General features: G+C 41.2%; 1 protein-coding gene across 1 annotated transcript; it reads right to left on the bottom strand.

Moving 5' to 3' along the window:
* Positions 1-9,933: 9,933 nt before the first annotated feature.
* Positions 9,934-10,531, bottom strand: LOC140879078 (putative disease resistance protein At1g50180). Its single transcript, XM_073282722.1, has 2 exons — positions 10,442-10,531; positions 9,934-10,386 (listed from the first exon to the last, which is right to left on the bottom strand). The coding sequence occupies exons 1-2, from the start codon at positions 10,529-10,531 to the stop codon at positions 9,934-9,936; spliced, it is 543 nt and encodes a 180-aa protein (XP_073138823.1).
* Between the last annotated feature and the right edge of the window lie 10,845 nt (positions 10,532-21,376).

Raw genomic sequence — 21,376 nt, forward strand, 5'->3', positions numbered from 1 at the left:
TCAGTCCTTCATTTCTCCAATCTTGAAAAGTAACCCCCTGATAAAAATCAAAACGATCCTCAATCACTAAAAACTCTGATTATCTCGATTAAACTCAATTATAATAAAATCGGGGCATTACAATTCTCCCCCTCTAAGATTCGATTTCGTCCTCGAAATCTGACAGATCACAGACTGAACAAAACGAAACCAACTGAAGACTAACTCACCTCAATCGAACAAATCTGAAAATCGCTGCCTCATATCGGATTCGGTCTCCCAAGTCGCTTCCTCAACTCCGTGACGACTCCACTAAATCTTCACTAACGGAATCGACTTGCCTCTGAGCTGCTTCTCTTTTCTGTCAAGAATCTGAATCGGTCGCTCGAAGTAACTCAAAGTCTTATCCAATTCGGCCTCATCTGGCTGAAGAACGTGGGACGAATCCGAATGGTACTTCCGTAGCATCGAAACGTGAAACACATCGTGGATGCCTGAAAGAGATGAAGGAAGAGCAATCCTATAGGCAAGATCGCCTATCTTATCCAGAATTTCATACGGACCAATGAACCTCGGAGACAATTTTCCTCTCTTCCCAAATCTGACAGTGCCTCGGAAAGGAGAAATCTTCAGAAACACACGGTCTCCCTGCTCGAAACACAGTGGTCTGCATCTGACATTCGCATACTTGGCCTGTCGATCTTGGGCTATCTTCATTCTGACTCGGATCAACTTCACCTGCTCTGCCATCTCACGAATCATATCTGGACCCAACTCAGGTGATTCTGAAATCTCATCCCAACACAACGGAGATCTGCATTTTTTCCCGTACAAAGCTTCGAAAGGTGCCATTCCAATGCTCGCCTGGAAGCTGTTATTGTATGAAAACTCCACTAGAGGTAAGGAATCTTGCCAACCTGAGCCAAAATCAAGCACTACAGCCCGAAGCATATCCTCCAAGGTCTGGATCGTACGCTCGGACTGATCGTCGGTCTGAGGGTGATATGCTGTGCTCAAGTGCAAACGAGTACCCAAAGCCTCCTGTACACTGTGCCAAAAATGAGAAGTGAATCTCGGATCTCTGTCTGATACTATCGACTTCGGCATGCCGTGAAATCTCACAACCTCTCTGACATACAACTCGGCCATCTGATCGTGACGGTATGTCATACGGTAAGGAATGAAGCAAGCAGATTTCGTCAACCGGTCAATCACAACCCAAATCGCATCACAACCTCTGACTGAACGCGGTAGCTTCGTGACAAAATCCATTGAGATATGATCCCATTTCCATTCCGGGACAGGCAAACTGTGCAATAATCCTCCAGGTTTCTTCCTCTCAGCTTTCACCTGTTGACAATTTAGACAACGGGATACAAACCTCGTGACATCCTTTCAACTGTTTCCACCAGAACTGAGTCTTCAAGTCCTTATACATCTTCCGGCCTCCAGGATGAACACTGAACCGACTGCACTGCGCCTCTCATAGAATACGCTGTCTCAACTCAGAAACATCGGGCACAACAATACGCCTATTCACAAACAAAACGTCATCCCTGACCTAAAACTCTGACTGGTGACCTGATCGGACTCTCTCTATCGAACTCTGAATACTCGGATCTGATCTCTGAGCCTCTCTAATCGACTGAAACAACTCTGGCTCGGCCTGAATCGCAAAAACTCTGATGGATCTCCTATCGGTCTCAAACTCCAAACCAGAAGTACAACAATCTTCAATCAATCGAGAGACACCAATCGTAGAAAGAGACAAAGAACAAAGCTTCCGACTAAGAGCGTCTGCGGCTGCATTCGACTTTTCAGGATAATACTTGATCTTGCAGTCGAAGTCCTTAAGAAAATCCATCCATCTCCTCTGCCTCATATTCAGCTCGGACTGAGAAAACAAGTATTTCAGGCTCTTGTTGTCAGAAAATATCTCAAACGACTCACCATAAAGGTAATGGCGTCAAGTCTTCAAAGCAAACACGATTGCAGCTAGCTCGAGATCATGGATCGGATAACGGGTCTCGTGCGGCTTCAGCTGCCTCGAAGCATAAGCTATGACGTGCTTCCTCTGCATAAGAATACATCCAAGACCACGGTGAGAAGCATCACAGTACACAGAGAAACCTCCAGTACCTGATGGAATAGACAAGATCGGAGCGCTGGTCAATCTCTTCTTCAGCTCAAAGAAACTAGCCTCACACAGATCGGACCAAACAAACGGTGCATTCTTCTGGGTCAACTGAGTAATCGGCTTTGCAATGGAAGAAAATCCCTCGATAAATCGGCGATAATACCCCACTAAACCCATGAAGCTTCGGATCTCTGGCACTGATGTCGGTCTCGACCAATTCATAACTGCCTCGATCTTACTGGGGTCCACAGATATTCCATCTCCTGATACAATGTGGCCTAAGAAAACCACTCGGTCCAACCAAAACTCGCACTTCGATAGCTTAGCATACAACTGTTCGGCTCGCAAGGTCTGCAATACGATTCTCAAATGCTCGGCATGATCAGAACGATTCTTAGAATAGATCAGAATGTCATCAATGAAGATTATGATGAACTCGTCCAAATACCGCTGAAAGATGCGATTCATCAGGTCCATAAACACTGCTGGAGCATTGGTCAAACCAAAAGGCATGACTACGAACTCGAAGTGCCCATATCTGATTCTGAAAGCTGTCTTAGGCACATCCTCGTCACGAACTCGCAGCTGATGGTACCCTGATCTCAGATCTATCTTCGAGTACACTGAAGAACCTTGCAGTTGATCAAATAGATCGTCGATTCTTGGTAGAGGATACTTGTTCTTGACCGTCGCTTGATTCAACTGGCGATAGTCGATGCAAAGTCGCATAGAACCGTCTTTCTTCCTCACGAAAAGCACTGGTGCACCCCAAGGCGATACGCTAGGTCGGATGTATCCCTTGGCAATCAAATATTCTAACTGTTCCTTCAATTCCTTCAATTCTAATGGAGCCATTCGATAAGGTGCTTTCGAAATAGGCTGAGTACCTGGTGTAAGTTCAATGCTAAATTCGATATCTCGAATAGGCGGCAAACCAGGAATCTCGTCTGGAAAAACATCTGGAAACTCGCTAACAACCGGTATCTCAGACAACTCAGGACTAGACCTCTGAACATCCATTGCATAAATCAAGAATCCCTCTGCTCCTTTCTGTATCAAACGAGACATGGTTAACACCGAAATCAAAGGAATTTTGAATCGAGAACCCTTACCGAAAAACTTCCAGTCATCTGCCATCTTAGGCCTGAAACGAACAACTTTTTGAAAGCAATCTACTGTCGCCCTATACTTGGTTAGGGCATCAATCCCAATGATGCAATCAAAATCAGATAATCCAAGTACGATGCAGTCAATCTCAATCGAATTCCCTTCGGATTCTATCACACAATTTCGGACCATTCTCACCGAAATAATTCCTCCACCCAAAGGTGAAGTAATAGCAACAACATCAGATAATGGCTCTGCAATTAAATCATACATCACGACAAATCTTTCAGAAATAAAACAGTGAGAAGCACCTGTATCAAACAACACGAACGCAAGATAACCAAAGATCAAACAGTTACCTGCTATCACGTCATTCGGAGCTGCATTGGCTTGATCCTCTGTCAAGGCAAACACCCTTGCCTGCTGTCGTGGAGGTTGGTTCTGGTTCTGATTACCTCCCTGACGATTCTGTTGCTGAGGTGGAAAAAAATGGACTGCAGAAGTTGATCTCTCGGGCTGAGCTGGCGGTCGTGAAGAACTGCCGCTCTGAGCTCTATCGGATCCTCGCTGAGGACAGACTCTAGCAAAATGACCCGGCTGCTGGCAGATGTTGCAACTACCAAACACACCTCGACACTGATCACTCGGATGACATCCTCCACACTTGCTGCAAGAAACTCCAGAAAACCCTGAACTCTGTCCAGAACTGAACTGTCTAGAACCACTGGAACTCGATGAGTTGCTCCCCGACTTCTTGAAATTCTTCCCCTTCGGCCGATACTGATCTCGCCTGTTTCTACTACTGTTGCCTCCATCAACCCTCTGAGACTGATTCGACTGCGGAGAAGGTTGGTACTGATACTGAGACTGCTGAGGCTGAAACTGAACAGGCTAATTCTGAAAGGACCTCTGTTGCGGCTGTGGAGCTACCTGATTACCTCGTTGCATCAAGAATCCGGCTTCGGCTCCCTTTGCCTGATCCATAGCATCTGCGAAGTTGTTGAGTCTTCCTGTATTGACCAAGGTAAAAATCTCAGGATTCAAGCCATTTATGAAATGGTCGGCCTTGGCTTCCTCGTTATCTGCAACGTGAGGTGCAAACCTCAAGAGACTGTCAAATTTGCTCACATAGTCCTCAATGCTCAAGTTCCCTTGTTTCAGATTCGCAAATTCGGCACCCTTTTCCTTTCATAAGAGACAGGAAAGAAACGCTTGTAGAACTCGGCCTTGAACAAACTCCAAGTGATAACGGTGCCTCGATTCTCGTTGGCCCTCTTGGTCGTGGTCCACCAATTCTTGGCAACACCCTGTAACTGATGACTGACTAACCTGATTCTGCGGTCATCGTTATAGTCGAGGGAATCAAAGAGCTCATCCATTTCATCTAGCCAACTTTCATAAGCAACGGAGTTTTCGGTACCCGTTAAAGTAGGCGGTTGAAAAGATCGGAATCTCTTCAGTAGAGTCTCCATCGGGGTTGCAGTTGCATCAAACTGATCCACTCCTGTACTATCCTGATCATTCGGAGGAGTAATAACTGGCGGAGGATTCTCAGTAGAAGGAGGAGTCAAAGGTGGTTGATTCCTTCTCAAAGATCGTCGAGGTACCATCTGATATCAAGGGTTAGGACACAATATCTCAGACTTATTCTCAATCTCATAACCTCGGTGTCCAAAACTCTGCTATGAGAACTCAAGAATCTCAACGATATACAATGACAGATATATATCATATAATTCATGCTTTATAAATTAAACCACAACTCATGTAATTCAATTAATCCAAGAATCAATAAAGCATGCTCGCACATATTTAAAATAATCGTTTAAATAAATCAATCACATGCGAGAATTCAATTCATGCGGACTCAATCTACCCCACTCACTCTAGTTCGACTCCAAGAATCTTATCTCTCTGATACCACTTAATGTGAGACCCTGTTTCTAATCCTCTAATAACGAATAATTAAACAAAATCGAACACGGGAGCCAATATAGAATCGAATCAATTTTTATTTTTTTTTATAAAGGGTCACGCGGCCGCGCCTCCCCAGGCGCGGGCGCGTATAGCCCCTTGCCCTGGGCGCGCGACCGCGCATGGCATCCTGCCCGGGGAGGTGCAGGGCGCGCGGGCGCGCCTCCCGGACGAGCGGGCGCGCATAGCCTGCTGAATTCACTTCCAAAAAGACCTCAAAAGTGTAAAATAACACCCGAAAAGGTTCCGACATGATCCAACTAATGATTCAACAATCATAATATATTCAAAATACAAAAGGAGAGTAGATCATGCAATAGACTAAGTTCTTCCAAATTTCAACATGTCGAGTTCTAAGAAGGAGTTCAAACGACTCAACAAAACTCAAAATAGATCATTCGACTCGACCCTACAACACGGTGTCTCACGTCTATCGTCACACCCCGAGCTAACCCAAACGACTTGATCCAGCTCCTGATCCTCCTGTTTCCAAGTACACATACAAACAAAGACAACAGCCGGATAAACCGGTTAGAAATATAATTTCTAAGTAAAAGAGACAGGCATGCAATATCAAGTAAACACCTCAGATCGAAATGTAATAATCAGTAACAAATCAAAATGAGAATGAATAAATGCATGACTTCAAACTCGGGATTATCAAATCAGATAATCGAAATGTCAATCAGTATTCGGTTGGGATCCCGGGGCCAAGTCTTCACAACAACTCACCGACACACCCATTCGGGGTGGATGTCGTTCAACTCAACCCCTAGACTTCAGAGCAACTATAAGAAGTATTCTGGCACTTGGAAAAACTCGAAATCCAAAGCCACTTCAATATAGCTCCCTAAATCGTCTAATTTCAAAACGAATCGAGAAATCGGCTCAATATGGAATGCAAGTGAAAATAGGATAACAATCAAATTCATTCAAGCAAATAAACATGTAGTATGTGATTTTCGGGAACTCGAGAATAAGTCGATCTCGAGTATTCGTTTCCATTCGTTTCATTGTCGACTTTTACCTTTTTCTCGAAGCTTCAATCAATCCTGTCAAACAAGAGACAACTCGATTCAAACTCTAAACAATTCGAAACTCAAAGTCGATAAATCAAACAATCTATACCGTCTTCCAACTCTTCGATTGGTAACCGATCTCCAAGTCCTCCAATCCCAATCTCTAGTCAACTGTCAAAACATTGAGACACGGATTCGATATCAACTCGGAGTTCAAACTCAATCAAATTCGATATACAAATCAAACCGAACCAAACCGATAACTCAAACTCGATTTCGACGGCATAACGACTATAAATCGACTATCCGGAAAAACTCAAATCATCAAGAACAATCATAACAACTCAATCATCACTACAATCCATCAAAACAACTCAAATCCAACCTCAATCAAAATCACCATTTTCGAAAATATGCCTCTAAAATCATATAAAATCCAAGCTTCCTTCTTTTTCCAAACCGACTTCGAATACACGATCTATACTAGCTCAAGAACGACATACTCCAATATTATCAAATTCTGACCATTCAACAAAATCGAAGTTCAAGAGATCGAAGCAAAACTTACGTCTAAATGAAGCCCTCGTTGCGGTGATCGTGAATCTCAACTCGGAAATGAAATCTAACGGTCGGATCGAGCGAATCGAGCGGAAAGAAAGCTCAAAAAGTCGATGGCTATGGCTTCCTGTTTGGTCTGCACGATTGGAGAGGAGAGAAGGAGGAGAAAGTGAAGGTGAGGTGATGGGAGGTATGTGCTACTTGCATGAGATAATATATAAAATCCCATCTATTGCATTTCAGTCCTTTATTTCTCCAATCTTGCAAAGTAACCCCCTGCTAAAAATCAAAACGATCCTCAATCACTAAAAACTCTGATTATCTTGATTAAACTCAATTATAATAAAATCGGGGCATTACATTCAACTAGTATTCTTCAAACATGATCAAGTAGTATAGTTTCTAACATGCTTGACAACATCTTAGGACCACAAATTCTGCTAAACCCGAGTCCACACTTGCTACATCTCTCTCCCGAGCTATCAATGTCGTCTCATACTAGCTCCTGCCCCACCTGTTGCCATGCACACATACAAAACAAAGCAACAACCGGATAAACTCCGGTGAGAAATCATCTCAGTATAAGCAACATATCAAAAGCGTTAAATAAATCATATCGACTCTATTTAACTCGACTCAACAAATAGAGTAATTAACGCTTCAATCGATCGATCAATAATTGATTCATATATCATCGTTGCCATCAAGATTCGTAACCGATCTTGATATGGATATCCATCTATCGAAATCATTCCGGATTCGAAAATAAGGTCGTCCTCCGACCTCGGCATATAATCAATTCGTATCATTCTCGTATCATAACACATCGACTCAAAATCAAAGATCCACTACCTGGGATGGATCGACAACATTAAAATCAATCAAAACAATAAATACGTATGTGATTTTTGCGGAACAACTCAAGAAGAATCGTTCTTGAGTTTCAAAATTCCTGACTCTCAATATCGTCATTATACCTTCGTATTTCTTCTGTTTTGAACGCTTCAAATCTGAAACATACCATCAAAACATTCATATCAATCTTCATTCTATTCAATCATTTCCATATCGATTCAAAATCATCAATATCTCTTCAATACAATTCATTTCAAACCTCACTTCATCTTCTTTGGTTTGAAGTCGGAATCTTGAGTCGTTAGCCTTCAAACGTAGTCTGAAACTAAGAAATAAATTGCTATATCGTCAATAACATCTAGACGAATATATTATCTCAGTTATAGGCTATCAAAACAGTCCAAAAACACGAATTGACGGCGTAGCGACTGAAAATTGGTAACCGACAAAATATCAAAACCAATTCTAACTATTCCAATCATTCATACATCATATATCAGCTATATAATCCCATCATAATCATCATACCAGCAAAATCAAAGTCTATACAACTCAAAACATCTGCTGGAAATCATAGCTAATACAAACGATAGTCTTTCGTCAATTCGGTTTCAATATCGGAATGAATAAACATGCACGAACACAAAACTAACATCAAGTTCTGATCTCTGCTCATAACTGATTTCGAAATCTATCAAACACATCATAATACTTACACAAAATTGAAGCCCTCGTCGCAAGGATTCCACAACATCTTTCGGAATTGAAATCGGACAATCGAATCAAAAGTTACGACGATTTGAACTTTCGAAAGCTAAAGAAAAATGAAGAACTCTCGGCTCTCGGCTCTCCTCTGTTCAATATTCTGAATGTGTTCTTACAAATACACGTATCCATGCTGAATAATATACTTAAAATCGGATATGTATTCAGTAATTGCAATTTAGCCCTTGAAACTTAATAAATTGCAATTCAGTCCTCAGCCTTCTTTTTAATTCAATTTCAATCCAAAATAATTTAAGAATATTAGAATTAAAATCGAAACTCTAAATATTCTCAAATTAAATATACTCGGATTAAAATGAACTAAAATCGAATTAATTAAATAATCCTGGCCTTTTGCACTTTAGCCCTTCAAACTTCAATATTTGCAACTCAGTCCCTGATCGGGTTTTATCTTCAAAATTAATCTTCTTTAATTCCCGAAACATGGAATTTAATCTGAAATTCCATAAATATTCAAATCGAATATTTATTCTTTTAATTGAAAAATTCTCGGAATTTAATTCTCAAAATCCGTAAATTCTCAAATTAAATATTTTCGGCTCAGAAATTAAATCTATCATTTCCATAACTTTTCAAATCAATATTAGCCCATAATATGGAATTTAATTCTCAAATCCCATAATTAATAATTTAATATTTGCGGGCCTTACAGTAACTGTACTCAATCTCGACACCTGATGACCCTCATAGAGTCGGTAAACGAGTCAAAGTACAGTACTAGCATATAGAGTCTCCATGATATTTCAAGTAGTAAGGACTAATGGTGTAAAACCTAAAACCGCGGACTTATCCACTCAATTAGTGAAAACCACTTGGAAAGTTTGAATAGGGTAGTTCGATCATCCATCAAATGAATATCCATTTGCATGCTTCGAACATCTCTATGTTCCATACCAATGAAACGCGGTACTTGGCATCGCAAATGCTAGTCTCAATCTCGAGCGATCCTTATCCTTATTTGCGGACGGCTCAATTGACTAGGAACTATTTAGAATATACAGTGATTATAAGATGTATTTCATGACAGTCATTCAAAAGTTACTATCACATCTTACATGCACTCTAGTATACTCAAGCTCTTTATCTAAACATCGTATAGTACGTCACAACATAATAATATGATAAAAGATAAAGCAAAAGCCAATATAAAAGTGTAAATTATATTAGGCAAAAACTCCTATAAGACGGTCTCATGGGTCATTTTTGTGAGACGGGTCTGTTATTTGGATAACCCATGAAAAAGTATTATTTTTTATGCCAAAAGTATTACTTTTTATTGCAAATATGGGTAGGGTTGACCCGTCTCATTTGTGAGACCGTCTCACAGGAGACCTACTCATTATATTAAACAAAGATTATTTACAGTCATAAAAACCTTTAGCCACAAGTTGGCTAACAGGGCACTCACTCTTTCAATTTTTTGGTTATGCAAACCGAAGAAAATGACTCGAAATATCTTTTGACTCTGACATCCTTATAAACCTTGCTGGCAACAGTGGTTTTCCCGGAACCGCCCATTCACCATACACCGATAACCGGATGGCGACTAATTTCTTGATCAGAAACTAGAAGAGAAACAAGATTTTCGATGTCGTAATCCATCCCCACGAAATGTTGAAGCTCCTCGTAAGCATATGTTTTTCTAATGAAACGCCGTTTGTTGTCATCAGAAGTACTTTCTTCTTGATATTCGTCACGTCTAATTATGGCTTCTATGCCAAACTTATCCATTTTCCCGGTGAGGATGGTGATGTGTGACTTGATTGTTTCTATTTCAGAACCAATGTTGTGTAAAGTTGCCATTTCATTCGCAAAACAGACTAATCTTTTCAGAATGTTAACAAATCCCAGATCTCCTTTTCCAGTACCAGCAGCTTTCCCCACATATTCAGTAGTATGTGGCTCTGTATGCAAGACTCCTGATCTCTTTGATCCAGTTTCGAATCGTTTCGCTATCATGTTGTTTACGATCTGCGTCTTTTAAGAGTGATAGTAAGTTGCCAAACTCAGTTTGAAGGCCCTTAACTTGATCTTTCACTCCTCTCAGAAATGTTGCTTCTTCTATCAACAGATTTCCAAGCGTTTCCAACGCCACAGAGACTACAGCTTCGGCCATATAGTTTCCTAATAATTATTAATTTCATTCATAAGAAGTCTGAGTATGTATATTTCTATCTAACAGATGAAATATGCAAAAATTAATGAATACATTTTCATTACCTTTGAGATCATGAATACACAGAGATTCGATGAAAACCATATTCAAAGTTCGTGCCCTCGCATGCGTATCTATACTAGTATACAAAACATGAACACATTATAATAATCATATCAAATTAATTTATTTCAAAATTAATCAACTTATCAACTACTCACTAAATTTCTTTCACTCCTTCATGTTTTATTTTTTAAAAAAAATATAAATATAAGTTTTATTTTTTAAAAAAAATATAAATATAAAAACTTTTTTTTTACACACGCAAAACATATACTTTTTGTTAGTTTTAGTTGATAGACACTACATCATTATATATAATATTGTTATATTTTAATCAATGTAAATTAACAAAGTGTCAATTAACTTTGAAAGGCAGTAATATTTTGATTTCTAAAAGGTAAATAATAATTTTTGAAAAATTAAATAATTTCTATATATCGAAAAGACACTGACATTTCACGTACCGAAGGATCACTTATTTTATTTCAACTCATAGTCTGCTTGTTCAACAACTCAGAAAATTCACTGTTTAATTTGAATATTATTTAATTAATACATTTACATGGTTTATATTTATATATGTTTAAATTAGGGAAAATTGCATATATCACCCTTGTGAAATCCCGTGTTAGCTAATAACCCCCTGTGAAAATTTTTTAAGCTAATAACCCCCTCTGATTCTAGATTTGTAGCATACACACTCTTTTCAGCTAAAAAATGACGAAAATACCCCTACATAACATAAATGATAAATTAAATAGTTCATAAAAGTCAATGACATTTTTGTCATTTTTTAGCCAGAAGGGGTGTGTGTTGGGCTTTGGCCCAACTAATATTCTTATTTTCCCCAGCCCATTTGCTTGGCCCTTAAGCCCTAAAGAAACTAAGCGCCTCCTTTCTGTACAGCGTTCCATCCCATCTTTCTGCCTCTATGTGAGGCTGCCGAAGAGAGAAGATGAAACGACCCTAACCCTCTAATTATAAATAAATATGCGGAATTTTTTTTTTTTTTTTACTTACTAAATAAAAATATGTACATACATGCCCATACATATATGCACAGAATAAATAGATTTAAAAATAAATAAATTAAATAAAAATACAACCTTTAATAAATTAAATATCTGAGTCAAACATTTAATAAAATATTGTCATAAGCAAAATAAATAAAGTTTGCATGCACTGAAAATTGTTAAATAAAATGAGTAATACTTTCAACCACTGAAAATAAATAAAAGTATAACATGCTGAAATATTCAAAAACATGCGTAATGACTCAGACAACTATCACGGTCACGGGGTCGCTGCATGTCCGCTCATACATCCTCGCCTCCGGTGGGTACAACCTCATCCTCAACGTACTCACCTGCACCATACCAGTGTAGTGAGCCTAGAGGCCCAACATGCTAACATAACAAGGGTTTAAAATAATTTAAATCAATTTAATACTAATACATACATATACATGAATGAGCATGCTTAAAAAATATCATGACATAAACATAACTTAAATTAACATAGACATACATAATACATAGCATTGTTGAGCAATTAATTTTCTAACATCGCATGGTTGTATCCGTAGTGTAACCTTAAATCATACATTAAATACTGATCAGCGTGGAAACCAACGTACGTGGCGGTGACGAATCACCTCTTAAATTGGCAGTAAACTGCCCTTCAATAGTTCACATATGGGGACGAATCCCCCTTAAATTGTCACACTACTTCAACTTCCAACATAAAATATTTTATTATTGCTCAACCTTAAACATTTAATTATACATAAAATTATTTCATGGATGCATGTACTTAAATAAAAGGTGTGTCCTTCATATATATTTAATTTAATTTCTTACTAACATATAAATATTAAAATAATTTCAATGCATAAAATAATTAAATATATAATTAGGACACATGCAATTTTTTCATGGATGGTCCTGGACTGCTGGCCCTAACACTCAAGCCCATTTACTTAAATCTGGCCCATTAACACTGAGACTGGCCCAATAACATACTTAAGCCCAATAAAAATTATTCTAAGCCCAATTAATTAATTAAAGCCCATTAACAACCTATTCTGGCCCAATGGGCCCAAAAGCCCAAAGACTGGCCCAATAACTTTCATGGGTCCTAAAGCCCATAAAAATTAGTGGGCTCACTTAATTAAATTAATTAAGCCCAAATAAAATTAAACATAACCCAAAATAATATTTAAAAGTGGCCCATACATTAATTAAATCTAATAGCCCAAATAAAAACCCATTAACTTATTAATTCACTTAAAATTAAAATACCCGAGCCCGGCCAACCTAACCCAGACCCGGACCACCTGACCCGACCCTGCTACTGCCCAGACCCGACCCAGACTCCTACCCGACCCGGGAAATCACCAAAACCCATAACCCGATCCCCCCTTGCTTCCCCTCGGCTCGGTCGTGAGCAGCAGGCCTTCTTGGCCTGCTGCCGGCCAGCTCCAGCCGCCCCTTGCCGGAGCACCGCCGCCCAGATGTAGCCCACATCTGGGCGGTCCTAGCCCTACCCTGACCCCGACTCCATGCAGACCATGGAAGGAGAGATCGGGCCCCTTCCACGTAACCCTTACCCTGCGCCGATCTGCACACCCCACCACAAACCCGATCGGCCTAGCCCTTCTCAGACCCAAGCCCTGCCATGGTTCAACTCTAAGGACCCTAACAGAACCCACGAACCATCAGCAACCATCCTGGACCGATCCATGTTAAAAAAAATTGTGAACATGATTACAATTTCAAGCACCAAGCGCATACATCAAACACATCTCGGTTATTTTTCTGAAATCCTTGAATAAAAACTGATGCATACACACCCACACGCATGAACACTGTTATAGAATAATAAAAACGAAAGGAGACATGCCTTGCACCGTGGTTTGAAGCGAAAACGGCGTGTGTGACGATTCCGGGACGACGGGACGACGAACAACTCGAAGTTTCGAAGAAAACTCGGCTATGGAACCTCCTTGGCTGATGGCTCGATGAAGAAGATGAATGGAATGGAGGGAGGCGGCTAAGAGGGTGAGGGATCGGTTGGTTTGGGGTAGATTAGGTTAAAGTTTTTATTTTTAATTAAAATAGGTTTTAGGATAATTAAACGTTTTAAATATAAAACCTAAAATTTTAAAACTATAAATAAAAATTAAAATCTGATAATTTAAGTTAATCATAAACAAAATCCCGAAATTATAAATTAAAGGAATTTTAAAAATACTAAAAAGTCAATATTTTGGCTAATTTTGAATAAAATGGACTCCTAAAATTAAATAAAATTAAATACTAAAAATTTTGAGATAATAAAACTCAAAATAATATTTTAGGGCTCTAAAAAGGCTCATGAAATTAATTGGCTAGAAAGTTGTCATCTCGTCCGTCCACGGTCCCGTCTACGCGATAAAATAATTAAAATACTAAAAATCATAAAAATCACTAATTATGGGTTAAATGCTTAAAAATAAATTAAATCATGCACAAATAATTCACATAATTATTTAACCCATAAATCTAAAGTTTAAATAATTAAATATCCTAATTATGCATGCGGATTTACGTATTTAAAATACCGGGTGTTACAATTCTCCCCCCCCCCCCCCCCTTAAATTGAATTTTGTCCTCGAAATTAAAGTACTTACCCGAACAACTCCGGGTAGCGAGTCCTCATGTCTGCCTCGGTCTCCCAAGTAGCTTCCTCCTCTGAGTGATTCAGCCACTGGACTCTGACCATCGGTATGACCCGCGTCCTAAGCCTCCGCTCCTCCCTTGCCAAGATCCGCACTGGCCTCTCCTCATACACTAGATCTGGTGGCAACTGTAAGGGCTCGAAATCCAACACATGCGATGGGTTGGAGACATATCTCCGAAGCATGGATACATGGAAAACGTTGTGCACTGCCGCTAGCCCTGGAGGTAGAGCTAAACGGTAGGCCAACGTGCCAACTCTCTCCAAGATCTCGAACGGCCCTATATACCTCGGATTAAGCTTGCCTCTCCGGCCAAAACGCACTACTCCCTTCATAGGTGACACCTTCAGGAATACGTGATCACCTACGGCGAACTCCAAATCTCGTCGTCTAGCATCTGCATAACTCTTCTGCCGACTCAGAGCAGTCCTCATCCGATCTCGAATCTGAGTCACAATGTCAGCTGTCTGCTGCACAATCTCAGGACCCAGTAAAATCCGCTCACCAACCTCATCCCAATGCACAGGAGATCTGCATCTCCTCCCATACAATGCTGCATAAGGAGCCATACCTATAGACGACTGAAAACTGTTGTTATAGGTAAACTCCACTAATGGCAGTCTAGTCTCCCAAGAGCCCGAAAATCAATGACACAAGCTCTCAGAAGATCCTCGAGAACCTGGATCACCCTCTCAGACTGACCATCTGTCTGGGGATGAAATGCTGTACTGAACAAAAGCCTCGTCCCCAAAGCCGTGTGCAGACTCTTCCAAAACGCAGATGTGAATCTCGGATCTCTGTCTGACACAATAGACACTGGTATGCCATGCAGTCTAACAATCTCTCTGATGTAAAGCTCTGCATACTGTGTCAAAGAATAAGTAGTCCTCACCTGCAAGAAATGAGCTGACTTGGTGAGTCTATCCACAATCACCCAAATCGTTGTGCAACCTCTGGCACTCCTCGGTAAGCCAACCACAAAGTCCATCGTAATATTATCCCATTTCCATTCCGGAATAGGAAGAGGTCTAAGAAGTCCTGCTGGACGCTGATGCTCTGCCTTGACTTGCTGACAAGTCAAGCACTCTGACACCACTCTCCCGATGTCACTCTTCATCCCGGGCCACCAATACAATAGCTGCAAATCTTTGTACATCTTCGTACTTCCGGGGTGAATGGAGTACGGAGATGTGTGAGCCTCTGCTAAGATCTCAGCTCTCAACTGATCGACGTTCGGTACCCACATCCTACCACGGTACTGAACGATACCATCCTCCACTGTATACAAGAGGTTACCTCTAGCCTCATCTCTCTGTCTCCATCGCTGCAACTCCTCATCAGTAGACTGTCCCTCTCTAATCCGATCTCGCAGAACTGGCTGCACCGTCAACACTGACAAGCTCGGTGCATGGCCACTCGGATAACACTCCAAGCCAAATCTCTGAATCTCGCTCTGTAGTGGTAACTGTACGGTCAAACATGATACCACTGACGACTTCCGACTCAAAGCAACGGCCACTACATTAGCTTTACCCGGATGGTATCTAATGTCACAGTCATAGTCCTTCACCAACTCCAACCATCTGCGCTGTCTCATGTTCAACTCCTTCTGTGTGAATAAGTACTTGAGACTCTTGTGGTCTGTGAAAATCTTGCACTTCTCTCCATACAGATAGTGCCTCCAGATTTTCAAAGCGAAAACCACTGCTGCCAACTCCAAGTCATGCGTCGGATAATTCTGCTCATGAATCTTCAGCTGTCTCGACGCATACGCAATAACCTTACCACACTGCATAAGCATTGCGCCTAAACCTAGTTTAGACGCGTCGGTATACACCACTAACTCCTCGTGTGGTACTGTCATCGCTAACACTGGTGCAGTAGTGAGTGCTTCCTTCAGTTGATCGAAGCTCCTCTGACAGTCTGAACTCCAGATAAACTTCGCATTCTTCTTGGTCAAGGAAGTCAAGGGTACTGCAATAGAGGAAAAATCCTTGATGAACTTCCTATAATATCCTGCCAAACCCAAGAAACTGCGAATCTCTGAAGCATTCTTCGGAATACCCCAATTCTGCACTGCCTCAACCTTAGACTGATCAACTGCAATCCCATCTCTCGAAATAATGTGGCCAAGAAATGCCACCTGCTCAAGCCAAAACTCGCACTTGCTGAACTTGGCATACAACCGATGCTCCCTCAAAGTCTGCAAGGCTGTCTGAAGATGTTGTCTATGCTCCTCGATGCTCCTAGAATAGATCAAAATATCATCAATAAAGACTATGATGAACTGATCTAGATACGGCTGAAAGACTCAGTTCATGAGATCCATAAAAACCGCTGGAGCATTGGTCATCCCAAATGGCATCACTAAGAACTCGTAATGCCCATATCGTGTCCTGAAAGCAGTCTTGGACACATCTGCATCTCTAACACGCAACTGATGATAACCAGATCGCAGGTCGATCTTGGAGAACACTGAAGCTCCCTGCAACTGGTCAAATAAATCCTCTATCCTCGGCAGTGGATACATGTTCTTCACGGTAACCCTGTTGAGCTCTCGATAATCGATGCACAGTCTCATACTGCCATCCTTCTTCTTCACAAATAACACCGGAGCTCCCCATGGAGAAAAGCTAGGACGTACGAAGCCTTTTTCTAACAACTCCTGAATCTGCTCCTTCAACTCTTTCATCTCGGTAGGAGCAAGTCTGTACGGTGCCTTAGAGATAGGCACAGTTTCTGGCACTAAGTCGATGCTGAACTCCACCTCTCTCACTGGTGGAATTCCGGCAACATCCTTCGGAAAGACATCCGGGAAGTCACGAACCACCTCTATCTCTGATAATGATCTGCTAGATGGCTCTGAAGTCGTGACAATACTCGCTAGAAACCCCTGGCAACCCCGTCTCAACAACTTCCTCGCCTGAATAAGAGATATCACCTTAGGCATGTCACTGCTTTGAGATGCATGAAAAGTGAACGGGTCGCCTATTGTAGGTCTCACTGACACTGATCTCCGACGAAAATCAATCGAAGCTCCATTGACTGTCAACCAGTCCATACCCAAAATCAAATCGAAACCACTCAATGGCAAAACCACCACATCTACTCGAATGGAGTGTCCCTGCAGCTCTAACTCCAGTCCTCGAATAACCTTCGAGGTAGAAATAATCTGCCCTGACGGCATAATAACATCATACCCGCTGTCACTACTCTCAGGTGTGATGCCTACCCGCCTGATAAACTCCAGGGAGATAAACGAATGCGTAGCCCCTGAATCTAGCAACGCAAACGTGGAGTTGCCTCCAACTAGAATTCTCCCTGCACGCAGAAAATTCCCAACAATTTCATACCACTACTAAATTTTCCCCAACGAGTCACTACAAATTCTTAATTCTAATCACAAGTAAAACATGCTTCCTATTCTAACATGCAGTTAAATAACCCAAATAACAATAAATCCAAATTAAAGACTAAATTTTAACCAAAGGAAAATTATTAAAAGTTACGGGTAAGATATACCGGTGATCAAGGAGGTGTCTGGATCTACCTCCTCGGCCTGTATCACAAACACCCTACCAGCGGTGTTCTTCTTCCTCGGGCAGTTAGCTATCTGATGCCCTGGCTCCCTACAGTGGTAGCAAACTCCTGCTCCCAATAGACAAGGTCCCGAATGCATCTTCTGGCACTTCGGGCAAGTAGGATAAGCTATGGCATTAGGGGCCCCGCCCCTCTGCTGCTGTGGCCTCTGCTGTGGATTCGGGCCCTTAGCCGGCCCTGTATACTGCTTCTTCGCAGGAGGCTGCGAAGATGGTCGCTGATACCCAGCCTGAAACTGCCTCTTCCCCTGCTGCTCTCTCTGAATCTCTCTCCGAACCTCCTCGGAACGCAAGGCTCTACTGACTGCAGACTCATAAGTAAGGACGTCTGCCATGCGAACATCATTCTTGATATCCGCCCTCAAACCCTCCACAAACTGCCTCAACTTATCTGGTGGACTATCTGAAATCAGAGGCACAAAGCGACATCCCCTCTCAAACTGACTCACGTACTCGACCACTGTCTTGTCCCCCTGACGGAGACTCATAAACTCCCGGATCATGCGACTGCGCACATCCTCTGTGAAGTACTTGGCGTAAAAGATACGCCTAAACTCTGTCCACGTCATTGTAGGAAGGTGAACTCCCCTGACAGCACCCTCCCACCAAAGCGCCGCGTCACCCCTCAGCATGTACGTCGCACAGTTCACCCTGTCGGTGTCTGTGATCCCCATATAAGCAAAGATGGACTCCAGAGAGCGAATCCATCCCTCCGCCACCAAAGGATCGGTGGTACCAACAAACTCCTTGGGTCCCTTCTTCTGGAACCTCTCAGCAACGTCCTCCTCATGGGACAACCTGGGACGAGTAGCCTGCTGCTCTAACAGAGCAGTAATCCCTGCCATCATATTCGCATTGGCCTGCTCCAATGCTGCTAGAGGGTTCTGCGGAAGTGGAGGTGGAGGTGGAGGTGTAGGTGGAGATCCCCCACATCTGTTCATCGGTCTAGGAGGCATTCTGCACCACCACATATTTCTTTACGTAAATCGTCATGCATAACTAAGTTGTTTAAAATTAATGCTAACTTAAATTCTAAAAATTAAATCATGCTATAAACATTTAAAACTTACAGACCGGTAGCGTGGACTTCTGAGCTCGCATAGCAGTAATGACCCCTCTGAGGACCGTGCTTTGATACCAACTGAAACGACCCTAACCCTCTAATTATAAATAAATATGCAGAAATTTTTTTTTTTTTTTACTTACTAAATAAAAATATGTACATACATGCCCATACATATATGCACAGAATAAATAGATTTAAAAATAAATAAATTAAATAAAAATGCAACCTTTAATAAATTAAATATCTGAGTCAAACATTTAATAAAATACTGTCATAAGCAAAATAAATAAATTTTGCATGCACTGAAAATTGTTAAATAAAATGAGTAATACTTTCAACCACTGAAAATAAATAAAAGTATAACATGCTGAAATATTCAAAAACATGCGTAATGACTCAGACAACTATCACGGTCACGGGGTCGCTGCATGTCCGCTCATACATCCTCGCCTCCGGTGGGTACAACCTCATCCTCAACGTACTCACCTGCACCATACCAGTGTAGTGAGCCTAGAGGCCCAACATGCTAACATAACAAGGGTTTAAAATAATTTAAATCAATTTAATACTAATACATACATATACATGAATAAGCATTCTTAAAAAATATCATGACATAAACATAACTTAAATTAACATAGACATACATAATACATAATATTGTTGAGCAATTAATTTTCTAACATCGCATGGTTGTATCCGTAGTGTAACCTTAAATCATACATTAAATACTGATCAGCGTGGAAACCAACGTACGTGGCGGTGACGAATCACCTCTTAAATTGGCAGTAAACTGCCCTTCAATAGTTCACATATGGGGACGAATCCCCCTTAAATTGTCACACTACTTCAACTTCCAACATAAAATATTTTATTATTGCTCAACCTTAAACATTTAATTATGCATAAAATTATTTCATGCATGCATGTACTTAAATAAAAGGTGTGTCCTTCATATATATTTAATTTAATTTCTTACTAACATATAAATATTAAAATAAATTCAATGCATAAAATAATTAAATATATAATCAGGAAACATGCAATTTTCTCATGGATGGTCCTGGACTGCTGGCCCTAACACTCAAGCCCATTTACTTAAATCTGGCCCATTAACACTGAGACTGGCCCAATAACATACTTAAGCCCAATAAAAATTATTCTAAGCCCAATTAATTAATTAAAGCCCATTAACAACCTATTCTGGCCCAATGGGCCCAAAAGCCCAAAGACTGGCCCAATAACTTTCATGGGTCCTAAAGCCCATAAAAATTAGTGGGCTCACTTAATTAAATTAATTAAGCCCAAATAAAATTAAACATAACCCAAAATAATATTTAAAAGTGGCCCATACATTAATTAAATCTAATAGCCCAAATAAAAACCCATTAACTTATTAATTCACTTAAAATTAAAATACCCGAGCCCGGCCCACCTAACCCGGACCCGGACCACCTGACCCGACCCTGCTACTGCCCAGACCCGACCCAGACTCCTACCCGACCCGGTAAATCACCAAAACCCATAACCCGATCCCCCCTTGCTTCCCCTCGGCTCGGTCGTGAGCAGCAGGCCTTCTTGGCCTGCTGTCGGCCAGCTCCGGCCGCCCCTGGCCGGAGCACCACCGCCCAGATATAGCCCACATCTGGGCGGTCCTAGCCCTACCCTTACCCCGACTCCATGCAGACCAAGGAAGGAGAGATCGGGCCCCTTCCACATAACCCTTACCCTGCGCCGATCTGCACACCCCACCACAAACCCGATCGGCCTAGCCCTTCTCAGACCCAAGCCTTGCCATGGTTCGACTCTAAGGACCCTAACAGAACCCACGAACCATCAGCAACCGTCCTGGACCGATCCATGTTAAAAAAAATTGTGAACATGATTGCAATTTCAAGCACCAAGCGCATACATCAAACACATCTCGATTATTTTTCTGAAATCCTTGAATAAAAACTGATGCATACACACCCACACACATGAACACTGTTATAGAATAATAAAAACGAAAGGAGACATGCCTTGCACCGTGGTTTGAAGCGAAAACGGCGTGTGTGACGATTCCGGGACGACGGGACGATGAACAACTCGAAGTTTCGAAGAAAACTCGGCTATGGAACCTCCTTGGCTGATGGCTCGATGAAGAAGATGAGTGGAAGGGAGGGAGGCGGCTAAGAGGGTGAGGGATCGGTTGGTTTGGGGTAGATTAGGTTAAAGTTTTTTATTTTTAATTAAAATAGGTTTTAGGATAATTAAACGTTTTAAATATAAAACCTAAAATTTTAAAACTCTAAATAAAAACTAAAATCTGATAATTTAAGTTAATCATAAACAAAATCCCGAAATTATAAATTAAAGGA

Source organism: Henckelia pumila, chromosome 2 (genome assembly GCF_033568475.1).
Source record: "Henckelia pumila isolate YLH828 chromosome 2, ASM3356847v2, whole genome shotgun sequence".
Classification (NCBI taxonomy): domain Eukaryota; kingdom Viridiplantae; phylum Streptophyta; class Magnoliopsida; order Lamiales; family Gesneriaceae; genus Henckelia; species Henckelia pumila.

What these genes read in the sequence shown, in the direction of transcription:
- LOC140879078 (XM_073282722.1), bottom strand. Translation starts at nt 10,531, where the DNA reads ATGGCCGAAGCTGTAGTCTCTGTGGCGTTGGAAACGCTTGGAAATCTG. An exon ending in TGAGAGGAGTGAAAGATCAA is followed by an intron (nt 10,387 to 10,441) that starts GTTAAGGGCCTT and finishes TAAAAGACGCAG; the next exon opens with ATCGTAAACAACATGATAGC.